The sequence below is a fragment of the Mercenaria mercenaria genome, chromosome 1 (assembly GCF_021730395.1).
Source record: "Mercenaria mercenaria strain notata chromosome 1, MADL_Memer_1, whole genome shotgun sequence".
Lineage (NCBI taxonomy): Eukaryota > Metazoa > Mollusca > Bivalvia > Venerida > Veneridae > Mercenaria > Mercenaria mercenaria.
Genome location: NC_069361.1, coordinates 22,864,994 through 22,886,165, shown reverse-complemented (window position 1 = coordinate 22,886,165; position 21,172 = coordinate 22,864,994). Strand labels below are relative to the sequence as shown.

The following is a 21,172-nucleotide window of genomic DNA, read 5'->3' as shown; positions in this document are numbered from 1 at the left end:
TTGCCGTTGTAGAAGGGTTATTCCATTCATTATTGTCAATGTTGTTTTGGAACATAATGCATTATGATAAAACATTTTCTTATACTTTCGGAGAAGACATTAAATAGATGTTCATGTCTAAAGCAATCAGGAGAGTAACGCAGACTTTTACGATAAATGCATAATGTTTATGTAATAAATGTTTCAAAACATCTGATTTTGCTACTGATAAAATACTTTGTGAGCTAGGCGAGTATTTTTCTAAAATGACCTTATGTCAGAATTTTAGGCAATACAAAAATGAAATCGCCTAAATTAATGTATCCTCCAGCGATAGCTCAATGTGCTTGATATTAAGTAAATTGAATCTTCCTGTTTGTGTGTTTTTAAAAGCAGACAGGTTAATGCTAGAGAGAATATAATTTGTGCTGGATTCGAAGGCTAGACGTTCCTCTTACTGAAGTGACAATACCATCTCCCTTGGTGCTCAGTAATTATAGGTGGGGCAGTGGGTTATTAAACTCGTGTTCCCCTGTTTAATACTTCGATACCTTTCCATTGGACCACACATTCGCCATCGACAGAATGACAATTTTATAGCAAAGTAATACTCTTTATATAGTCTTTAATGACTTTCCGTAGCCGACATAATACTTGAACAAACAGTCTCTAAGGTTTTCTGGGACACAAGTCAAAATACGTTAGATTTGGACTGTGCAACCAACGCGGAAGGTTAACTTGGCAACGACTTTTCATTTATCATATTAACATTTTATGACCAACTGATTTTTGTAGGAAAGGACACGGTCTCTGTCACTAACACTCTCCTTAAGATTTAGCAGACGTTAATACACAAGAACGTGTATTATTGTATATTCTAAAACATCGGCACATGTTGACATGTTCAAGCCAAAGAGATAATGTCTAGAAAATATTTTTCAATGCAAATTACGCTCAAAATCATTCATATCATTCATAACGTTTTCACTGCACACAAAGTGTTTTAAAGCATATTAAGAAAAGCTTAAACTGTTCATACGGTAAGGTTTCTTTTTAGCATGTGTAAATGTTGAGTTCTGCTCAACCTGGGGCTAGAGGGCGTGGACGGTAGCATGCATTTCCACTACTGTCCATGAACAGGCTCAATCAAACCGAGCCTGCAACATTTTCGTTTTTGCCGTGTTGAGCGACCTGTGAAGTTTCTACTTTTCTCTATTTTCTAATGCCACCAAATCTACACTATATATACAATATACATACATACATACGTACATACATATTACGGAATGAATCTCATTGGAGACACAATAAATTGTTAAAGATCAATTTATGTCTTGAATAATGTGTTATTGATTCGAAATGAAATAGCAAATTGTCTGTATTTACTCGCTTGACGTAAAGTTACAATTAAATTGTTATATCAATTGTTTAAATGAGGAAAATGAACAGGGAAGGCAGAATAATACTACTAAATATTAGCAATTTTGCTGGTACTTTCATATACATGTTTTCAGGGGAAAAAACTCATGAAAATTATGCTTGCAACTGGGATATACTCCATATGTTTGGAGTTCATATTTTAATAAATGACTAAAATGTACCTGGTTCTTACAACAAAACATATAGAAAGTAACTTGAAAATTTATTCACAACTGACCTAGACAGCTGTTGTATTTACAAACTGGCCAGTCAACTCTGTGACCTTAGAAATAATCTCTGGCGTAAAAAAACAAAGACAAATATCAAACAGGGAATGCCACGCACCAAAAACGCAGCCTCCTCAAAACGAAACCCACAGCACGCAGACGCGTGCACCACACACACACACACACACACACACGCACACAGCCAACACATTAGGGCAAAACGAACAAACAAAGGAACACATACACACACACAAAGCCAACACATCAGGACAAAACGAACAAACAATGGAACACAGTGGGGCACCGCCTTATTCTTATTAAACTTATTAAACTTATTCTTAAACTTATTCTTTCCAAATTGAGGCGACTGTCTGACTGAACGCACTCCGCAGATTACATATTACTAAACCCGAGGATGGAAAAGTGACTTTTTCTTATTTGTCACAAAGCTTAACATACATAACTTGTGAACTTTGAATGCATGGTCAATATGTAAAAAAGCCCATTGCGACCCTTTAATTGTGCGCAACACATTCACGAATCGAATGGTACTCTACATGCGGACTGACCTGGTTAACACTTTTAGCCAGTGTTTTTTAATTGCCGTATTTACTCTTAATTGCCGTTTTAATTTAACTGAAAGCGGTAACGGATTTATATTTTTGTAGGATTTGACAGCTTACATGTATGTAAGTGTGAATACCTTGGAAATAGCGGACTTGACAGTTTTCGATAGTAGAAAACAACAAAGTTCTTTTCAAAATTCTATTTTTTTTTTGTATTTGGTACAGAAATAAACGCGCCCTTGGTGCAAAATGTAAGACCCCCGGGGGCGCATAAAAGTGGGGATACGAAATGTCAATGAGGTAAAATGGTCTTAAAACAGGCATTGCAACCAAAACTTTACATGATGATCTTTATATTTTTTATACAGCTGTGTTTGCTATGCTTTAAGTATAGGTTAATATATGGGAGAGCGGTGCCTTTGAGTGATAATGGCCCTGGCAAGGTGATAATAGCCCGAGGGCTTTAGCCCGAGGGCTATTATCTTCTTCCAGGGCCATTATCACTCAAAGGCACCGCTCTCCCATGTATTTACCTGTTTATTACATGTTTACCTATAATATAGTAAGAAATGTTTTTTGTGTCAATTTTATGGGCACTTGCATCTTCTGGCACAATAAATTTCAGCTTTTCAGTTTCTATATTATTTGTATAAGAGTCTATTTACTGTATAAAATCAAATACCTAGATAGTTGTACTTTCTTGCTTATTGCATAATTTAGGGATAAAAATACGTTATTTCACGAAGAATACACGATGTTACGCTCAAGATGATCAAATGAAACGGAAATATTCGCTGTTTTACCTCCATGAAACGCCATGACGTCATTTCTGTTTACGAACGTTAATTTCCCGCGCTAACGCCAGGGCCATTATCGATAATGGCCCCGGGGCTTATTATGATAATGTGATAATGCATGACACAATGCGATAATGGGAGAATTTTCAGCACAAATGTGTTACTATTTATAGGTACTCATGTAATAACTAGTATTAAAAGCATATTTAGTAAAATGTTATTTTTTTCATAGACTAAAAATATAAAGGGAACTTATCTTGACATTTAAATTGTATTGACAAAACATAACAATTTCTCAAGTAACCAGATACACTAGTACGTGTACTGCAAAATGAAAACACTAACGTACGTTTTTAATTCATTTTGGTCATTGTGTTTCAATCTGTTGCCCAAATAATATATTAACATCTAATTATCTGAAGCATTTGTCAGAACTATTTCAAACAAAGTTTGGCTAGATTTCATAATAACATATTATTAGCTAATTTAATAAAATGCAATCCGGCAATACTTATATCAGATTATATTGCATCATTACCAGGACACCGATAACTTAGTAAAATATTCTTGACATCAGCATTTTTGTAAAAGAATATTATTGAACACAGACCGAATACTTTCTGTAATTTACTGTTTGAAAATCTCGCACAACAGAAAATTTCACAAGGAAATATTAAAAGTAGAATTTGTTTAGATCATTTAAAGTTAACGTTAATGTATCGAAAACGTCTACTCGTAAATGAACACCGCGTGATCAGCAATGCGGGTTTTCTCCTGGTTGCTTATAACGAGGCCTTTCAAAGAAGTTGCAAAATGCAATTACATTTATTGCACATGTCATCCTCCCTGGCACATGATACTTATACAGAAACATATATTTAATATGAGTTACAGATATTCGAAATACAATTGGATAGTATTGAGCCTACTTTTTATCTGTATATCCATATAAGGACAAAATTTCAACACTTAAGGAAAAGTAGATACCAAAGCACACCTTCCTTCATCAGCATAAAGTTGATATATAACTTTCCTTGTTCCTTAACAGCGAGGTCCTATATAAATAAATCCACCTTGCAACGTCCAACAAATTTACAGCTTGCTGTGAAGATACTACTTTTGCAGTTTTTCATTATAAGGAATTATCAGCGCGGCCAGTAAAAATGGTAAATTATTTATTTTTGATATCATTTAAGTGCACTTTATCCTGTGTCTACACAGAATGATAACCGTATTTCGTACAATATTCCAAATATTTTAAATCGCATAATTATAATTTTTAATTTTGTTAGAGTAGATAGATCCTTTTCAAGTGTTAAATGTATATTATAATTGTAATTGTTAAAGGTGTAATACTATACTAGGTTTGAATGGTGCTAACTCCAATGTTATTGTTTTTTCTTCTATCTATATGTATGTATGAGTAGATAAGCAATAGTACGGAAAAAGTTAAATAATTTTACATATGCTATAAAGTGATACATATCTAGATCTGTATTCAATAGGGTGCAATCAATTATAGACTTTGCACAGCTGTACAGTCTGAATTGTCTATATGTACGTGTTCATTAACATATTTCGTTTTGTTCAGTATCTTTTTGCTCTTCTGTTTATAAGTAAATATAATTATTTTAACATTGCCTTTTTCAAATATCGACAAATGCATATAGTAAAGACATACTTGTCTGTTTTAAGTGTGACAAATGTACTAAAATTACAGACCTGTTATGGGATATTTCATTTTTCGCAATCTATGTAGAAACACCAAACTTCTGGAAGATTTCTAGGCGACTTCGGGACTCGAACCAAAGAGATATGGAAAAAGTGACGGGTTTACTCATTCGGCTTCATATATCCTTCCAACTGAACACATTTTAACTGCTTTTTTATTTTATATGCATATTCATATTTCTTTGGGATTCACTTAATATGATAATATATCTGATATTTTCATAAAACCATGGATAAAATCTCAAATATCTTCTTAAATATGTATTTAATTTACACAGAGTAATTAAAGGGACTAAAACATAACTATAATTTATTCATTTGTACAGCCATTTGCCTTCAAGTTGATAAAACATTCATTTCTACATCAGAAACAGGAAGGATTATAACGAAATGGAAGTTATAAACAATGTAGGAAAATATAGTACAAGGACACTGAGAACAATGTGTCTGTTTTAGCGACCATATAAAAACTCTTAAAAACCTTCAAACTGAAATGTGTTTTAGTGTCAACACTAAGCATCAAAGTACGATCGCGAGATTCGTTAAATATTTTTTTTGTGTTGGAATTAAATTTGCAAATACTTATGTAAATTTCAGGGAAAATTATATTGTAAACAATACTGCACGTATTCCTGACAACTTTAGTTAACATTCACTGCTTTGAAGTAACTTTGAAACTGCATTAAATTAAGACAGCAGACAAAACACTGATTATTAGGTCAACGAAATAATTACGTTTTGCATGTGTAACAACAAAAGACAAATATAAAGAAGACTAGCATCGTTTAAATGAAGTATTATGATCATTTGTCACAACAGTAAGATTAATGATTGTGAAAATAGCTCGTTCTAAGAAAATAATGACCTCTAAGTAGTTGTTATTTCAAGAAAAGAAATGTTTCTTCGTACTACTGATAACGCCATGAGTTTCTCTTATGTACAAAAGAAAAGCAGAAAACAGTCTATTATGTAAAAGAATGGACAAATCGAGGCGCAACGCGCCGAGATTGTAGAAATAACGCATATTTTTTCGTGTTGTAACATATTCAGAATCCCTCAGGAATTTATGGCGAGTTATCAACGGTTCCCGAGGGATTCAGAAGATGTTATAACACAAAAAGAACATGCGCTAACGATATTCTAGCATTAAAACCAGTGTACCAAGTAAATGAATATATTATCCAACAACATCATGAAATTTTCATGAAATGCGCTGTAAAGTCTACGTTGACGTTTCCTTTTTTAAATATCCGTTTTAGGGCATTTAATAGATTTTTAAACATTAAATATGATATTCAGTGCTGATTTATGGGAAAGTTTGAAATAAGTCTCGTTTTGTAATATTTAAATGTTTTGAAATACATTTACAAAACCGAATTTAAACTTGGTCATATGATATGTGCTCGAATAGTTATGGAACCACATTTATTTCGTGCTAAATTTGCAGCTTTATTTTATATCGAGTAATTTGATTCAAAGACGGGTCTAGTTGAAGGAATTCTAAAATGTATGTATATATTTTTCAAATATTACTCAGAGAACAGGAGAATTACAAAGCTAACTCCATTTTCATTCAACGTTTCGACTATTTTTATTAGTCTTCTTCAGGAAGTAAACAAATATGATATGAAATAAACAACGTCATGAATATATGACGTCATAAAAGATGACGTTACGTTACAAACGTTTTGGCGTAAAAATTACAATGTACAATAGGCTACATAATGTTTACACAAATGTATATCTAAAGTACTGTTTAAAGTATATTATGACAAAAGTAAAATTAAAAGTGGTTATACTTAATACATAGTAAGATTATAGACATTATTAAAAATAATAATGTTAATAATCATAATAACAGTAAGTACAGGATCACAAAGATACGAAATCACTGGGTAAATTGTGTTATAGACAAAAAAAGAAAATACCAGCAAAAACAGTACTAACTGACATTAAGAAAACCACAGTTTGTGTTACATAACAGAAAACACTATGAAGTGAAGAAATTTATGAAAAATTATACATTACTTTTGAATTCATTCCTTTTGGAAAAATAGTATCTAGTTTGTGAATCCAGTAAGTTTCCTTTAGAAGCCTCCTCATATCATCATGGATAACATCAATAGGCATAAAGCTAAAGTCATTTAAGCTATGACCATTTTGATTAAAATGAATTGCTACATGACTAGAAAATGCAGGATCGATAAAACTTGTAATATCAAAACGATGTTTATTCATGCGTCTTGAAACTTGCTGGCTAGTTTGGCCTACATATTGCATTTTACACTTCTTACATGTGATTAGATATATTACATCTGAACTTTTACAAGTTGCATTATTCTTAAGCTTGAAAGTTTTCTTACACTGAGAGCTATTAAAACTATCACTTTCAGTAATGTAAGAACAATGTGAACATCTTGAACGATTACATTTAGACGAAATAAAATTAACATCAGACAACATATGAAAGTCAGTTTTAACTAGAATGTCCTTCAAATTCTTAGGACGTTTAAAAGCCATGGTAGGTTTACACAAATGTAACATTTTAACAGCAGGATTATCTGACAACTGAAGTAAATCCCAGTATTTGTTAATAATGTTGCCAATATTAGGAAGAGATGTGTTGTACTCAACTACAAAAGGCACAATATTTTGATCTTGTTTTACAGAGGCTCTAAGTGCATCATCTTGCGACATACACATAACTTTCTCAAATGCTGTATTAATAACAGACTCTGGGTAGTTTCTAACAAGGAAGTGTTGCCGAAGCTGTTCGATATTACTAAAGAATTGATTCTCATCAGAACATATTCGGCGATATCGTTTAGCTTGACTGTAAGGTATACCATCCTTACATGCTTTAGGATGGCATGAACTATAATCAACATACTGGTGAATATTGGTAGGTTTGACATGTACATTGGTGCTGATGTTATGTTCATCATATATACTAACATCTACATCTAAAAATGATACTTCAGATTCAGATATGTTATATGTGAACTTAATCATTGGATGAACTGTATTTAACAACTCAATAAATTTCTTAAGCTCATCTAAAGAATGACTCCAGAGCATGAAAATATCATCCAAGAATCTAAACCAAACATCTGGTTTCAACTCACAACTATTAAGAAAAGATTGTTCAAGTTTACCCATGAATAAGGAAGCAAAAGATGGAGCCATGGGACTACCCATAGCTGTCCCAGTTTTTTGTAGATAATTATCATTATTAAACTTGAAGAAGTTGTTTTCTAATACAGTTTGTATAAGTTTACATACACTGTCCACTGACAATCTACCATTATAGTTACTATTTTCCAAAAAATATTTGCATGCTTCTATACCTTCAGTGTGTGGGATATTTGTATACAAAGAATTAACATCCAATGTAACTAGAAATGTTTTATGGTTGCTTAGTTTATGCTGTTTAAGCTTTGTAATAAAATCATTTGTGTCTTTTATATACGACGGCAGGGACTGCACAAATGGTTGCAGAATATGGTCAACGTATTTAGATATATGATCCGTGCATGAATCATATGCAGACACAATAGGTCGGCCAGGGTATCCAAGAGGTAGATTATCATCAAAAGTTTTATGGATTTTTGGCAGTATGTAAAATTGTGGGGTCCTCAGATTTTCTGGAAAAACATCAAATTCATTCCTAATGTTAGGTTCGATGTTTTCAATTTCTTCGACACATCTGATAACGTTCTGAATAGCTGCAGGTGAGAAGTCAGTTTGTACCTTCTCATAATATTGATCATTATCCAGTTGCCGTTGAACTTCTTTTACATAGTCTTCTCTATTCATAACTACTACTGAACCAGATTTATCAGCTTTTTTGATAATTATACTTGGGTCATGAGACAGGCCCTTTAAGCATGCAAGTTCATCTTGGGAAATATTTGTATGCTTGCGTTTATCGGAAACAGAACTTAAAATTTCTTGTGTAATGGCCTCAATATAGAAGTCCAAATATTTGTCACGACCACTTTTTGGTGTAAAAGTGGACTGTTTCTTGTTGAAAAAAGGCATTTCTGTATAATCATTATTCAAATTATTAGTACTATGATTATGACTCTCATTATTAGACAGGTCATAGAAATACTCTTTAAGGCGCAATCGACGTGTAAATCTAAAAGTTTGTTCAGCAAGCTTGATCTTGTCATGATTTTTTAATTTTGGACAAAAAGTCAAACCTTTCCCTAAGAGTCTGTATTCTGTGTTTGTAAGTTTGCGACCCGAAAGGTTAACTACTGTCTTTTTCCCCCTCGCCACTTCCTGTTGATGTTTCTTGTGCTTTTTCCATTTTTTCCTGTTTTGGATTCGTACAAATCTTCTGTTTTTTGTAGACTTTTCAGGCACGTAATTATTACGTCTATTGACTTCTGTAGTTGGACCTGTTGACTGAATCCCTGTTGTACAGCCTCTGCATAGGTTTTCGTTTTGTTGGTGCCCAGGGTTTTCGAGTTTTTTGTACTTTTTGTGTTGAAGTCAAAGTGCTTATTTTTGTATGAGTTTGCTGGCGCTGATGATTTTTTTGTATCATCATTCTGTTTAGGTAAGTCTACTTTTGTTTCAAACTTGGTTTTTCCATTTCTGGAGTTGCTATGTTTTACAGCTGCACCTTTATTCTTTGAAACATGCTTAGGTGGCTGTGACTTTTTGTCAGTTTTTGTTTGAACTCTCTTTAACTGTTGATGTGATATTGTTTCATCATTCTTTCGATTTTGTTTATGACACATCTTCATTTCTGCATTCTTCTTTTTCTTTTTCTTCTGTGCTGAATATTTCTCATGATGTGGTAATTCTTCACCAGTAATTATGACTTCATCATGTTTCTGTTCATTTCGAAGAAATTTTAACTTTTTTTCTTGTCTCGCAATTATCTTGTTTTTCTTCTCTTCTGTTATTGTGAAAATTTCAGCTGCAATTTCGTTGAATTTACCTTCGTCCGAAAGCAAATCTCTAAGATTGTTTTCCATTTCAGTCAGTTTTCCCTTTGACTCATGTAGCTGGAGTGCATGCTCATCTTTTATCATTCGGCATAGTTCAAGTGAAGTTTTTTGCAAAATTCTATTAACTCCTTGTTGAAGTCTGTTGTTGTCACCAACATGCACTTTAAGGTTTAATCTTAAACCCTTTGGTATAGTGTTATCTGTAATGCAGTTTTCCAGGAATTGGATGTGAGTTGATTTTCTCATCTGGAAGTCCGCCATCTTTCTTATTTCTTTAATTTGTTTTTCCATACTGGAGGATCAAGTTGATGCTGAAGCCTTGTATGTAATATATATTCAGAGAACAGGAGAATTACAAAGCTAACTCCATTTTCATTCAACGTTTCGACTATTTTTATTAGTCTTCTTCAGGAAGTAAACAAATATGATATGAAATAAACAACGTCATGAATATATGACGTCATAAAAGATGACGTTACGTTACAAACGTTTTGGCGTAAAAATTACAATGTACAATAGGCTACATAATGTTTACACAAATGTATATCTAAAGTACTGTTTAAAGTATATTATGACAAAAGTAAAATTAAAAGTGGTTATACTTAATACATAGTAAGATTATAGACATTATTAAAAATAATAATGTTAATAATCATAATAACAGTAAGTACAGGATCACAAAGATACGAAATCACTGGGTAAATTGTGTTATAGACAAAAAAAGAAAATACCAGCAAAAACAGTACTAACTGACATTAAGAAAACCACAGTTTGTGTTACATAACAGAAAACACTATGTTCACCTTAAAATCATTTTTCTTTTTTTCTAAAAGTATTATGTTATGAAAATGTGATTTAATTCAATTTCTTCAGTTGTTGTTTTCATTTTTGCTGTTGGAACTCTTATAGCTCACCTGAGCCAAAGGCTCAAGGTGAGCTTTTGTAACCGCTTAATGTCCGCCGTCTGTCGTGCGTCGTTCGTCAGTATACATTTCCTGAAAACGTCTTTTTCTTCAAAAGTACTGGACAGTTTTACACCAAACTTCACAGGAATGTTTCTTGGGTTGCCCCCTTTCTAAAGTACCCAAAAGAATTAAAATCCATTTAGAACTGTGTTTGCCATAGCAATCGAAAGGAAAATCTTCAAACATCTTCTTCTTAGAAACAGTTAGCCGGATTTGAAAAATATGTTGTAGAAATGATCTCTAGGTGACTTTCTACCAAAATTGCTTAAGGTTTAGGAGTGTATCTTTAAAACACAGAAATATTTGATAAACGAGCAACATCTTTACCAGTATTTTACCTAATCATTACATGTTCTGCAGAAATGTCCCGTACGACAGATACTTACAATATTCTGAAAACGTTGTCCCCCTTTGAAAATAATGTCATTTGTAAAGAAATGAAAATAAATAATTACTGAAAACTGTGTTCCACCTAGTTACGTGAAATTTCATCACAGTTACGCTATTGCAAATGAATTAAAACGAACATATGTAATAGTTCTTTGAATGGTGAGCTTTTAATGGTGTTTAAATGTCTGGAATGGGGCCCCATTGGGCAGTCCTTTTCCGGAATTCAATTTTTGTATCAGTATACTGACACTTGTTTCGTAGAGTAATATACATGTTTTACACGCTGTTCAATTTTCATGTGAAACAACTCTTTTTTTCTATAATTTGGTGTTGTTTCATTTTTTCTCAAAACGTAAGGCTAAGCGTTAAAGCATTCTGTTTGTTAAAAAAACATGGCCGCCAGTGGGCGGGGATTATTTCCCCTATATGACTATTTTGTGCATTTCAAAACTCCTCTTCTCTGACACCAGAACGCATAGAACGTAAATATTTTGTATGTGGCATTGTCTAGTGGACTTTTACCAAGATTGTTCAACTTATCATCCCAGGATCAATATTTGTCCCGCCCCGTGAATTTACAAAGAGTTCTAAAGGAAAAGCGAAAAATGTTCTCTGAAACCGAGAGGCACAGAGCTTAGATATTTTACATTTGGCATTGTCTTGTAGTTATTTTACTAAGATTGTTTAAATCATGACCCATGGTCTATTTAAAGCCCCACTCCGGAATCACTTAGTTATTGTACGAGTTGTATAGAAAAATATACTTCAAAATCATCTAATCATATATTCCTAGATTGTCTAATTATAATTACCACATGACCCCAAGTAATTACGGGTCACTTATTGACCAACTTTCTTACTTTTTAAGATACAGCCTTGAAATTTGGATGTCAGTTACAGTTTTGCAAACCGATCTTAACACTGACTTCCGGTGGCCATGAATGTGACCTGCTCGCCTACTTTCTTAATACTTTAGCATCAGTGTGACATTTGAAACATGCAGCTAATATTACTCAGGTGAACGTTCCAGGGTAATCATGACCCTCTTGTTTTAACTCTTAGCATGCTAAATTTCTAAAATTTAGTGATCCATCATTCAATGCCATTTATTATTCGAAAATCTTTTCTCTGATAAAATATTGACAATAGCAAACATTGTAGACCATGATCTGCCTGAACGGACGTGCAGAATTTTCGTTTCGATTTGTTTTAATTTCGTAGGCTGTGCACTCGCACCCCTTAACGCACAAGGTTGTTACTATAGATGTCCATTACCTGCTAAATGGCCATTCTTAAAGTATCAATTATTTTAAGAATGGATAGTTACAGGTTAATATTGGACAGATATAGTAATATAATTGTGTGTATCGAACGGTATTGGTACATTAATCTATATAATGGACAAAACGTAACGAAGGATTACGTCATGACCATGTTTTAAACGAAAGTATTAAGGAAGTAAAAGTGTATATTTAATCTGCTCTTTCTAGTTTTCAGAGATAATAGAAATGACTTCTTTCGAGAGAATCGGTTGAATTGCTTATCCGTGTCAATATCTATAAATCGGCACAACATATTTTATCTTTTTTCGCAGTGTAGATATAATCTAGCCGTTTTCAGGTAATTCTGCATGTTTGATAAGCTCGAAGCCATTATACGTTAACCAGAATTAAAACCTAGAATATGCATTCGGCATTTCAGAATGTATGTACATTATCAAAATGGCAACAATTTAATTTCTTTCTAAAGATAGGAATTAATATATTAACATTTGACACGTTGATTATTTAAAAAAAAAAACATAACAAAACGCAAATCAGTTTGAAATTGAAAATTTCATAAATCACGGCCAAATACCGAAAAGACAAGCACGCGGACCTACACATTTTAATTGACAATTTAACAGACTGTGTGTTGGTTTACATTTGTGAACATTTTAATCAGAATCTAACTTTCTACTCACGAAAGAAACCGCCATTAAAATCAGGTTTTTCCCAGCTTTTCCCACGACAAAACCTCGAGAGAATTTCAAATTTTCAAATCAGTACTGCATGCAATTATAACATATCACCCTTCATTTTATCTGCATATTCCGACGTTTCGAAAAACCAGCGCTTATTCAAATTTTACATTGTAGAAAGAAATGATCAAGGCTAGCATAACTACACTAAACTCAAAAGATTATTAAAAATAAATGTATTGCTTTGCCAGTACGATTTAATATATAATTGTTAACGTAGAAACTCCAGTGCGTTACCTGCCTAATAAATGTTCGTAAAATATGTTTTTACAGACTTACAGGCATTTCCAACGTTTAATATATAAAACATTCATATCTCAGAGTATTGCAACATGTGTTCTCAAATTTACGGTATTTTATATTTGACTGATTTTGCTACTTCAGGAGACCCGGATTTTGCTTCTTCTTGTTTTATTTGATTGCGGTTTGCTGGCGGACGGGTGTAGTGGTAATAGAAAGGACAAGGACAGTGGCTGTAAGTGGCGAGTAGAAGTAGAAGTGGAATGCAGGCGTAGACGGTCTTTAGACAATAAAGATAATGAGAAACAGATGACGGGTTCTGAAAAGGTAGAAAATGTTCAGCTCTTTTATTATTGTTTATTACAATTATACAAACCGTTTGTATTATTTGCATCAAGTAAAACAATTGCTACCTTATTCCATATTTGCTGATATATTGTATATATGCTAAATGTTTCAGAAGGAAGCACCTTTCAGTATCAAGCTTAGAAGTACTCCTTGTAGTTTCAATTCCTATGACGTCGATCGAGACGGGACGATAACTAAAGAGGAAGTACAAGCTTTATTATGTGGACATGAGGACGCTGAAATGCTATTTTCGGAGTTCGATGTCAAGCCGGGTTTGTAAAATATAAATTGTAAAAACAAAATCAAAACAGGTTAGCAAAGATGTAAAGATGCATCGAACAGTACAAATTAGATACAGTCAGAAAGTACATTAATAATTCTGGAGAAGTTCATGAAATGAAAATGGAATAGATATTAGCAAACAATTTCTGCATGATACCAGTAACTTTATGCAGAAATGTTTGATTACAATGCACATGTATCAACAAGATATAGTAGAAGATAATGTAGACAAATGCATTGTAAATCAAATGCAGTACTATACATTCTGATAAATTCATAGTTAATGTTTATACATGATAAAACTATTTTGAATAATTATATAAAACTTTAAGCCTTGCGCATTCATACAAACATTTTATTATCACACCAGTACCAAGACTGCAGGGTAAGCCATTAGTAACAGTTGAGGGTAGCTCGTCCGTACTCCGTCACCGACGGTTCTTCTCCGTCGTTAACAAAATTTTACTATTAATATTTCTTATCCTCTGAAGCTCAATGTTAGAATCAAAATTGCTATGTTGTATCCTGGTATCCTGCACATTCCTCGGGTTTATGGTTACGATATCTATTGCCGTTACTAAGAGGCACTGGGGATAAAAGTAGAAAAATGGGCCTACCATGAAACATTTACTTTGAACAGACTTTGTCTACATTATTTTTATTATCCTTTTCGCATGTTTTCTGCAATTTATTAGCTAACCTGAGCACGAAGTGCTCGGGCTGAGCTATTGTGATCGCTCACCTTCCGATGTGGCTATAGGAATAATAGGTAATTGCATTTTTCTTTGATGTAATTCATTCCGTAAGTTTTTATGTGCCTATAGCTAAAAGAACAATTGAGAGAACAACAATACCCATATGTAGGAACATCCGTGTCTCCGTCGTCTGTCAGCTCTTTCCTTTAAACAACATCTCATCTCAAACCGTTAGGTAGAAGTTTATGAAAATTGACATCGATGTTGCTTTGGTTGTCCTCTTCCAAAGCTGTTCAAATGATTTCGCTTGATTGCATATACGGGGCGCCAGAGCTAAAAATTGAAAAATCTTTAAACTACATCTTCTTTTAAACCGCTGGTCCGATTTGAATATAACTTCACACAAATGGTCATTGTGCGATCCTCTAAGTTTGTTAAAAATATTCGATTCGTCAAAAAACTTAGGGGACGTGGTCATTTTGCCCTATATGTTTATTGTGGAAACTTCAAAAATATTATGGTATGAAACTGCTCGCCCGATTTTGACATTATTCCACATAAATGATCCCTGTGTAATCATCTACCAATATTGTTCAAAATATTTCTCTTTAAACTGTAATTTTCTTCTTGCATGGAACTGCTGGCCCATATTTGAAATATGTTCATGAAAATTGTCCTTGTGTTATCCTGTATCAAGATTGTTCAAATTATTTCGATTCCTCAAAAACCAAGGCTGCCAGAGGGCGTGATCAGTTTCCCAATATGTATACAAGTGAAATTTTGATGCAGAGCATCAAATCGCTGGACAACTGAATTTACAAAAAGGTAAAAAAAATCACGAAATTTGATGACATAGATACATACTCCATATCGACAAAATATTACGTGATCCGAAACATGAAAACAGAGTCTCCCAACCAGTGTGTTTATATAAATACCTCATGTAAACATTGCAAAAATGAACTAATATTTTCATAAATAAATGACACACAGAAATTCAATTAAGTTTCAATTGTTTAATGAATTGCATTGTCCGTCAAAATCGTTTGATTCTTTTAGATAATGTATCTGGTAATTCATTTTTGTCCTCTGATTTCGACCACATTTTGCTTTTAGAATGGATTTATTGTCTGTTTTACGAACAAACGCATCGTTTACATAACTTTCAATAAAAAATGTATCCTTTTTTCAAAGACCTTGTTTTATTTCCTCTTTCTTTTATGTAATCAGCAATATTTTAGAATTCCATTTAATTTGCACTCCTATTCAAAGAACTACTGTAGGCCATTTCTGAAATTGTTTGGGAGACAAGGATTATTAAGGATTCTGTGTAGGTTGAGGGTTTAATTGTTTATTTATTAGCAAGTGATAAGAAATAGATTAAATGTGCTCATTTATCTGACATGGTTGTAAACCCATTGTAAAGGCATTCTCTCAGTGTAGTGAGAATGTTTGCCTGTTTCAGATCAAGTGATAGGGCTATTGATACGGAGTATAGGGATAAGTTCTTTATACAATTTTCCTATTTTCCTCAAAAGCTATCTTTTGAAATAACAAAACTCTTACGCAATTTTCAGATCCGTATTCCTTTATGTAAGCCATTTATTAACTGCCTTAATTGTCTGTTATTTAAAATATTGATAGCGATTACAGGACAAGAGAGTTCAAGTAAAATCCTTTCTAAACGATTTCTCCTCCTGGAAACATTTGACAGAATTCGAGTAGATCTTGTCTGCAACACTTAGTCTTGTCTTTCGTACACGTTTTGATTTCAAAAAAGCTCTACATAATTCCACTCAGTGAACACCAGAGCTAAAATGAGTAAACTCCTTCAAACAACTTCTTGTATACTCATCTGGCTTGATGTATACCATTTCCGGTGAATAAGATGACTGTATAGATCTTTCTTTTAAATTTGTTAAATTTTTCTTTATTCAGTTGTCGCTAGAAAGTTGGATTGAGATGTCTTAGGCTGACAATGAACCGGGGCAATGTCAAATATAACGTTATTGTTTCCGTGTTACATTTATATGTGCCATTTAAACTTATAGTATCTTTTGTTACATGCTGTTTGAAGAAATACCTGAAGACATCGGCGGATTATGTCATATTTTACCGAGGACGTATTTTGATTAATCACTTACTAGTCTGAATGGAAAATTCTGCCTTGTTCAGCTTTTTTACACCTGTCTCTTGTAAGTCATAATAAATGAGAAGAAAACACAAACTAAATTTATATACTGACCTTGAGTTTTATATAATGATAAATATAATTATATTTGTTTTTCTATTACCCGAAGTTTAGTTGCAAGTCGGATATGATATGGATATCAATTCTCACTAAGCAAACATTAGGCCTCTATCAAAACTTAGCATTATTTCAAATGTTGAGTATTATTTAAGTACTCGGACTATATTTTTGGTTTGAACTACTTTCAAAAACGCTGTACTGACGATCTAAGACGCATTGGATGCTTTCTTGTGGTCAGCGTCTTATAATCCATTTCTTTGCAGTAACTGTTATGTTTCTCTTTTAAAATCTACTGTCCCACTTGCAACTAATAATTTTCTTTATTCTTTCTCGTAATAACATAAGCAATTTCTGTGTCAGTTTTCTTTTTGTGAATGTAAAAGTCAGGTAGCGACATCTTTATGAATCATTTTCTGTTAAATAAATCAGTTTGCTTTTGATGTATAGCAGATATCGTCGTGACGTCACATGCTAACATCTGTTTATCTGATGGTGGGCAAAACAAATGTTTTACATCGTTTATATAAGGATAAAAAATTTTAAACTTTAACACATTTTTCACTCATTTATGGATTTTCAAAATTCAGAAGTTTTGAAATATTTACAATTTTCATATTGTCTTATCTTTATGTCTTTTTTAAATGACTGACCGTTTTAAATGACACATGACTTTAATAGCGGGGTAGTGATGTTTAAAGCCTTTACAAAAACAATGTAAGTTAAGCTTTCATAATTAGAAAAATTATTTCGAAATTATAATTAAAAGTAATTGATAAATTTCTTGTTTTATAACCTTTCCATTGATTAAAAACTTATTGATATAATTTGTGTTTTAAGAAAGTTTAGGCCGTTAAAAAACATCACTGTTTACAAAAAGCATGGACGTTCGGCGTTTGTCCACCCGATCACTGTTTTATCATTTCTAAAAAATAGAAAATACAACAGATTTATATACAAGCACGACCTCTCCTAGAGCAAAACCACATTTTTTTGTGTTTCTGTTGAAACCATATATTCTCATTTAGTATATCTTCTAGTAAATTGTATTTGCGTATAAATTTTTTTAGAAATATCTATTGTATGCTAATAATTTTATAGATTTGTCTCTTAATTGTGATGGACGTTTATGAAATAGAATAAACTTCTCATGGACCGTTAAACTTTGTTATAAATTGCTTGGAGAAAATCAGACAAGGTCTCAATGTCTGATAAGCAAAGCTGATTAATTATTCTCTTCTGTCTTATATTCGTTTTATCATTTCAGAAGATGGAGTTATTAAACCTGACGAGTTCTATTCAACGGCACCTCTTATCATAGCTGAATGTTCCAACTCTGACAAGTAATTACATCTTTTATACATTTTCAAAGAAGCTTAATTCATTACCATCAATTGACAACAGTTGACACCACATCAGGACAAGTTAAAATGAAGTACAGTCAGACCTGCTTAAGGGACCACCTGTATTAAGCAAAAAAAAACATTAATCTTAGATCCGTCTTTAGTGCATTTCATATAGACTGAACCTGTTTTAAAAGACTACCTGTCTTATTAGACTACTTTTTTCCTTCCCTTATGTGATCTCTTAAAACGGGTTTCACTGCAGTGTAAAAATATTGAATTAGATTAGATGCAACGGATGATTTTCTACAATATGCTTCGTAAAAGAAAACTGTCGGGTTCTTTTTGAAAAGGTAATTATCAACCAGATATTAACCCATACGAATACTTACTTACTACCAAGTTCGGTCTGACATCTTTGTCTGAATTGTCCGTTATTTTATTTTCGGACATCTATAATTTCTTTCCTGGTGATTATATGTGTGAACTTTTTCCTGAATTTCTATTTTTTACCCTTCGACCATGTTGTTTGTATTCAGCCTTTAATGTTATTTAAAATTTTAGGGTATGTTATAATAAGTTTATATTACTTTGAAAAAGGACCTTTAGCACAGTATTGTACACACGACATTGTGTACAAAGTAATTACATTTGATGGCAGACATGTTTAATGTTGTCTACCTTGCTGACAAAAAAGTCACAACAATATAAATGAAATATGTTGGAATTCTGTTTAACTTAATTTCATACATTTAGCCATCAAGAATTATTCTGTAAATTTACTGTAAGTTATCCCATATAGGAGAAGACCTTTATAAGCTTAGCTTTCGGATCTTATCCTTTTTCAACATGTATAATATTGATATTGTAAATTGTAAAATGTAATATGCACATATGTTTGAAATAAAATATGTTTAAATCAAGAATTATTCCGCGTTTATATAACATCCAAATGACATGACGCATATGCATTCTAGAGAAGTGTTCTCCTCTGACAAAAAGTCAGTGCTTAGTTTCTTTCGAAGATTTATCATTTTATGCAATGAATTATATTTTCAGGACAAGTGACCTTAAAGTGGAATAAAACAGACTGAACGAATTTGCAGAATAGGTGAACAAAGGAATATGCATCAAGTACCGACAGATGACCCCGATGTACATTATGCGCTTGTTCAGCTTGTTTTATTGCTACGCCAGCCAGTATGACTGATATTTAATATGTTTTCATTCAGTTGTGTGTTGTTGGTACGCCAACCGGTGTACCTGATGTTCTTTTAATGTTTTCATTCAGCTTGACACAATGTGTTTTGCTAGGTGTACCGATATTCCTAATGTTTTGTTTTAGATTATCTGTCACCTTGTGTTATTGGTACGCCGAATAATATGTCTAATGTTTTTTTATGTTTTCATCCAGCTTGTGTTATTGCTTGGTGTATTCTATGATTTCACCCAATTCTGTGTTATTGCTACATCGGCTGATATGCCTAATGCTATAACTTCAGCAAATATTGCAGGAAATAGAGTGAAAGATATGGGTACGAAACACCTAAATGAATATACCAAATTAAAAATATATTTTGAAATGTACGACTGAAAACACGTTACTACTAATGTTGCGCATTCTGACCTACCGAAGTATTAGCTCTTAATAAATCAATAGAATAAATTTAACAAATATATATGTACATATGTGTAAGCAATTGATGATCTCCGTACACATTTATGTCATTTGAGAGTGATAAGTTTCTGTCTCGGTGTGCGATTGTTGAGGTCTAATTATTTGAAGAGTGAAACACAGGCCTCAAGTCCGTGAAAGAATACAGAAGACAAATGCTTGAACTTAGATGTTCAATTTCAAATCAGACATCAATTCCTATTCATATTAATTATCCAATGAGTTTTAATATATTATATTCCTCTTCGAAAAAGGACACTTTGCCTGTGTATGTTACGCAACTTTCGATTTTTCTATATAAGAACTTTCTCATCTTTTGAAAAACTCAACCCATCAGGCATTTTATTTCTTTCGCCTTTTCAAATTATGATTCAGTTTGTTGATTGACTTTTATCAAGAAATAATTTATAGGAAGTAAGACAAGAAACAGTTTACTAGATGAAACAATCGAGTAGCACTTTTATTGACAATTTTATTGACAATCTTATACTATTCCTTTTGGTAACTTTTTTTCAGCATTCCGTGCTTTTTACTGCATTTTTATAATACATTGCACAAGATATCAATAAATGCTAGAAGCGGCTATATCATTTATTGTTCTTTATGCATTATAAACTGTTGCCACTATACATGAAATAAAAAGGAATACAATAAAGATATAATTAAATCTTTATGAATACTCTTCCGAAGCATTGAATGCAACTTGGCAAAACTAGAAGTACCAGTCTGTTGATGAGAAGTTATGAAACGTACAACACCCCATACATTTAACCCTTAAGTGGTGATTTTATTAAGCGGAACTCTGCTACGCATAAACTTTGAATTGGCTCCATGACCTCAAACGATCAGACCACATACAACATCGAGTTCAAGAACTATCAAAATATACTACAATTAACTCATCTCCTTGTTTACTTTTGCATTGAAAATAACGTTAAGCATTTGCTTCACTACCCTATACCGTGTGGACTAGTAAGAAAGATTGCCAAAAAAAAAAAACCAAGGACAAGGCTTCAGCAGGAATAGCCTCGTTTCTAGGGAACAGCCTTCATAAACAAAACCCCACAGCAGCTTATGTATGGATGTGTTAAAGTAAAATCCTATATACGTAAAATCAAATAGACTATACCCATTGAGGAACACAGTGGTGCATCTTGGAATTATCATGAACTGTTACAAAATCAGCCATAGCATGCTTTATCCTGTTAATTGTGAATAAATAACTGTTTATCTCTTCAAAGTGCCATAGTTACAGGACGCAAGTCAGTGATATTTTTCGCAAA

At 32.8% G+C, this 21,172-nt stretch overlaps 1 protein-coding gene across 1 annotated transcript; it reads left to right on the top strand.

Moving 5' to 3' along the window:
- Positions 1–4,006: 4,006 nt before the first annotated feature.
- LOC123543851 (uncharacterized) lies at positions 4,007–20,472 on the top strand. The gene is made up of 5 exons (XM_045329920.2): positions 4,007–4,154; positions 13,443–13,625; positions 13,759–13,918; positions 18,139–18,214; positions 19,274–20,472. Exons 1-5 carry the CDS (start codon positions 4,152–4,154, stop codon positions 19,296–19,298), a joined length of 447 nt encoding a protein of 148 aa, XP_045185855.2. The 5' UTR covers positions 4,007–4,151; the 3' UTR covers positions 19,299–20,472.
- Positions 20,473–21,172: the final 700 nt, after the last annotated feature.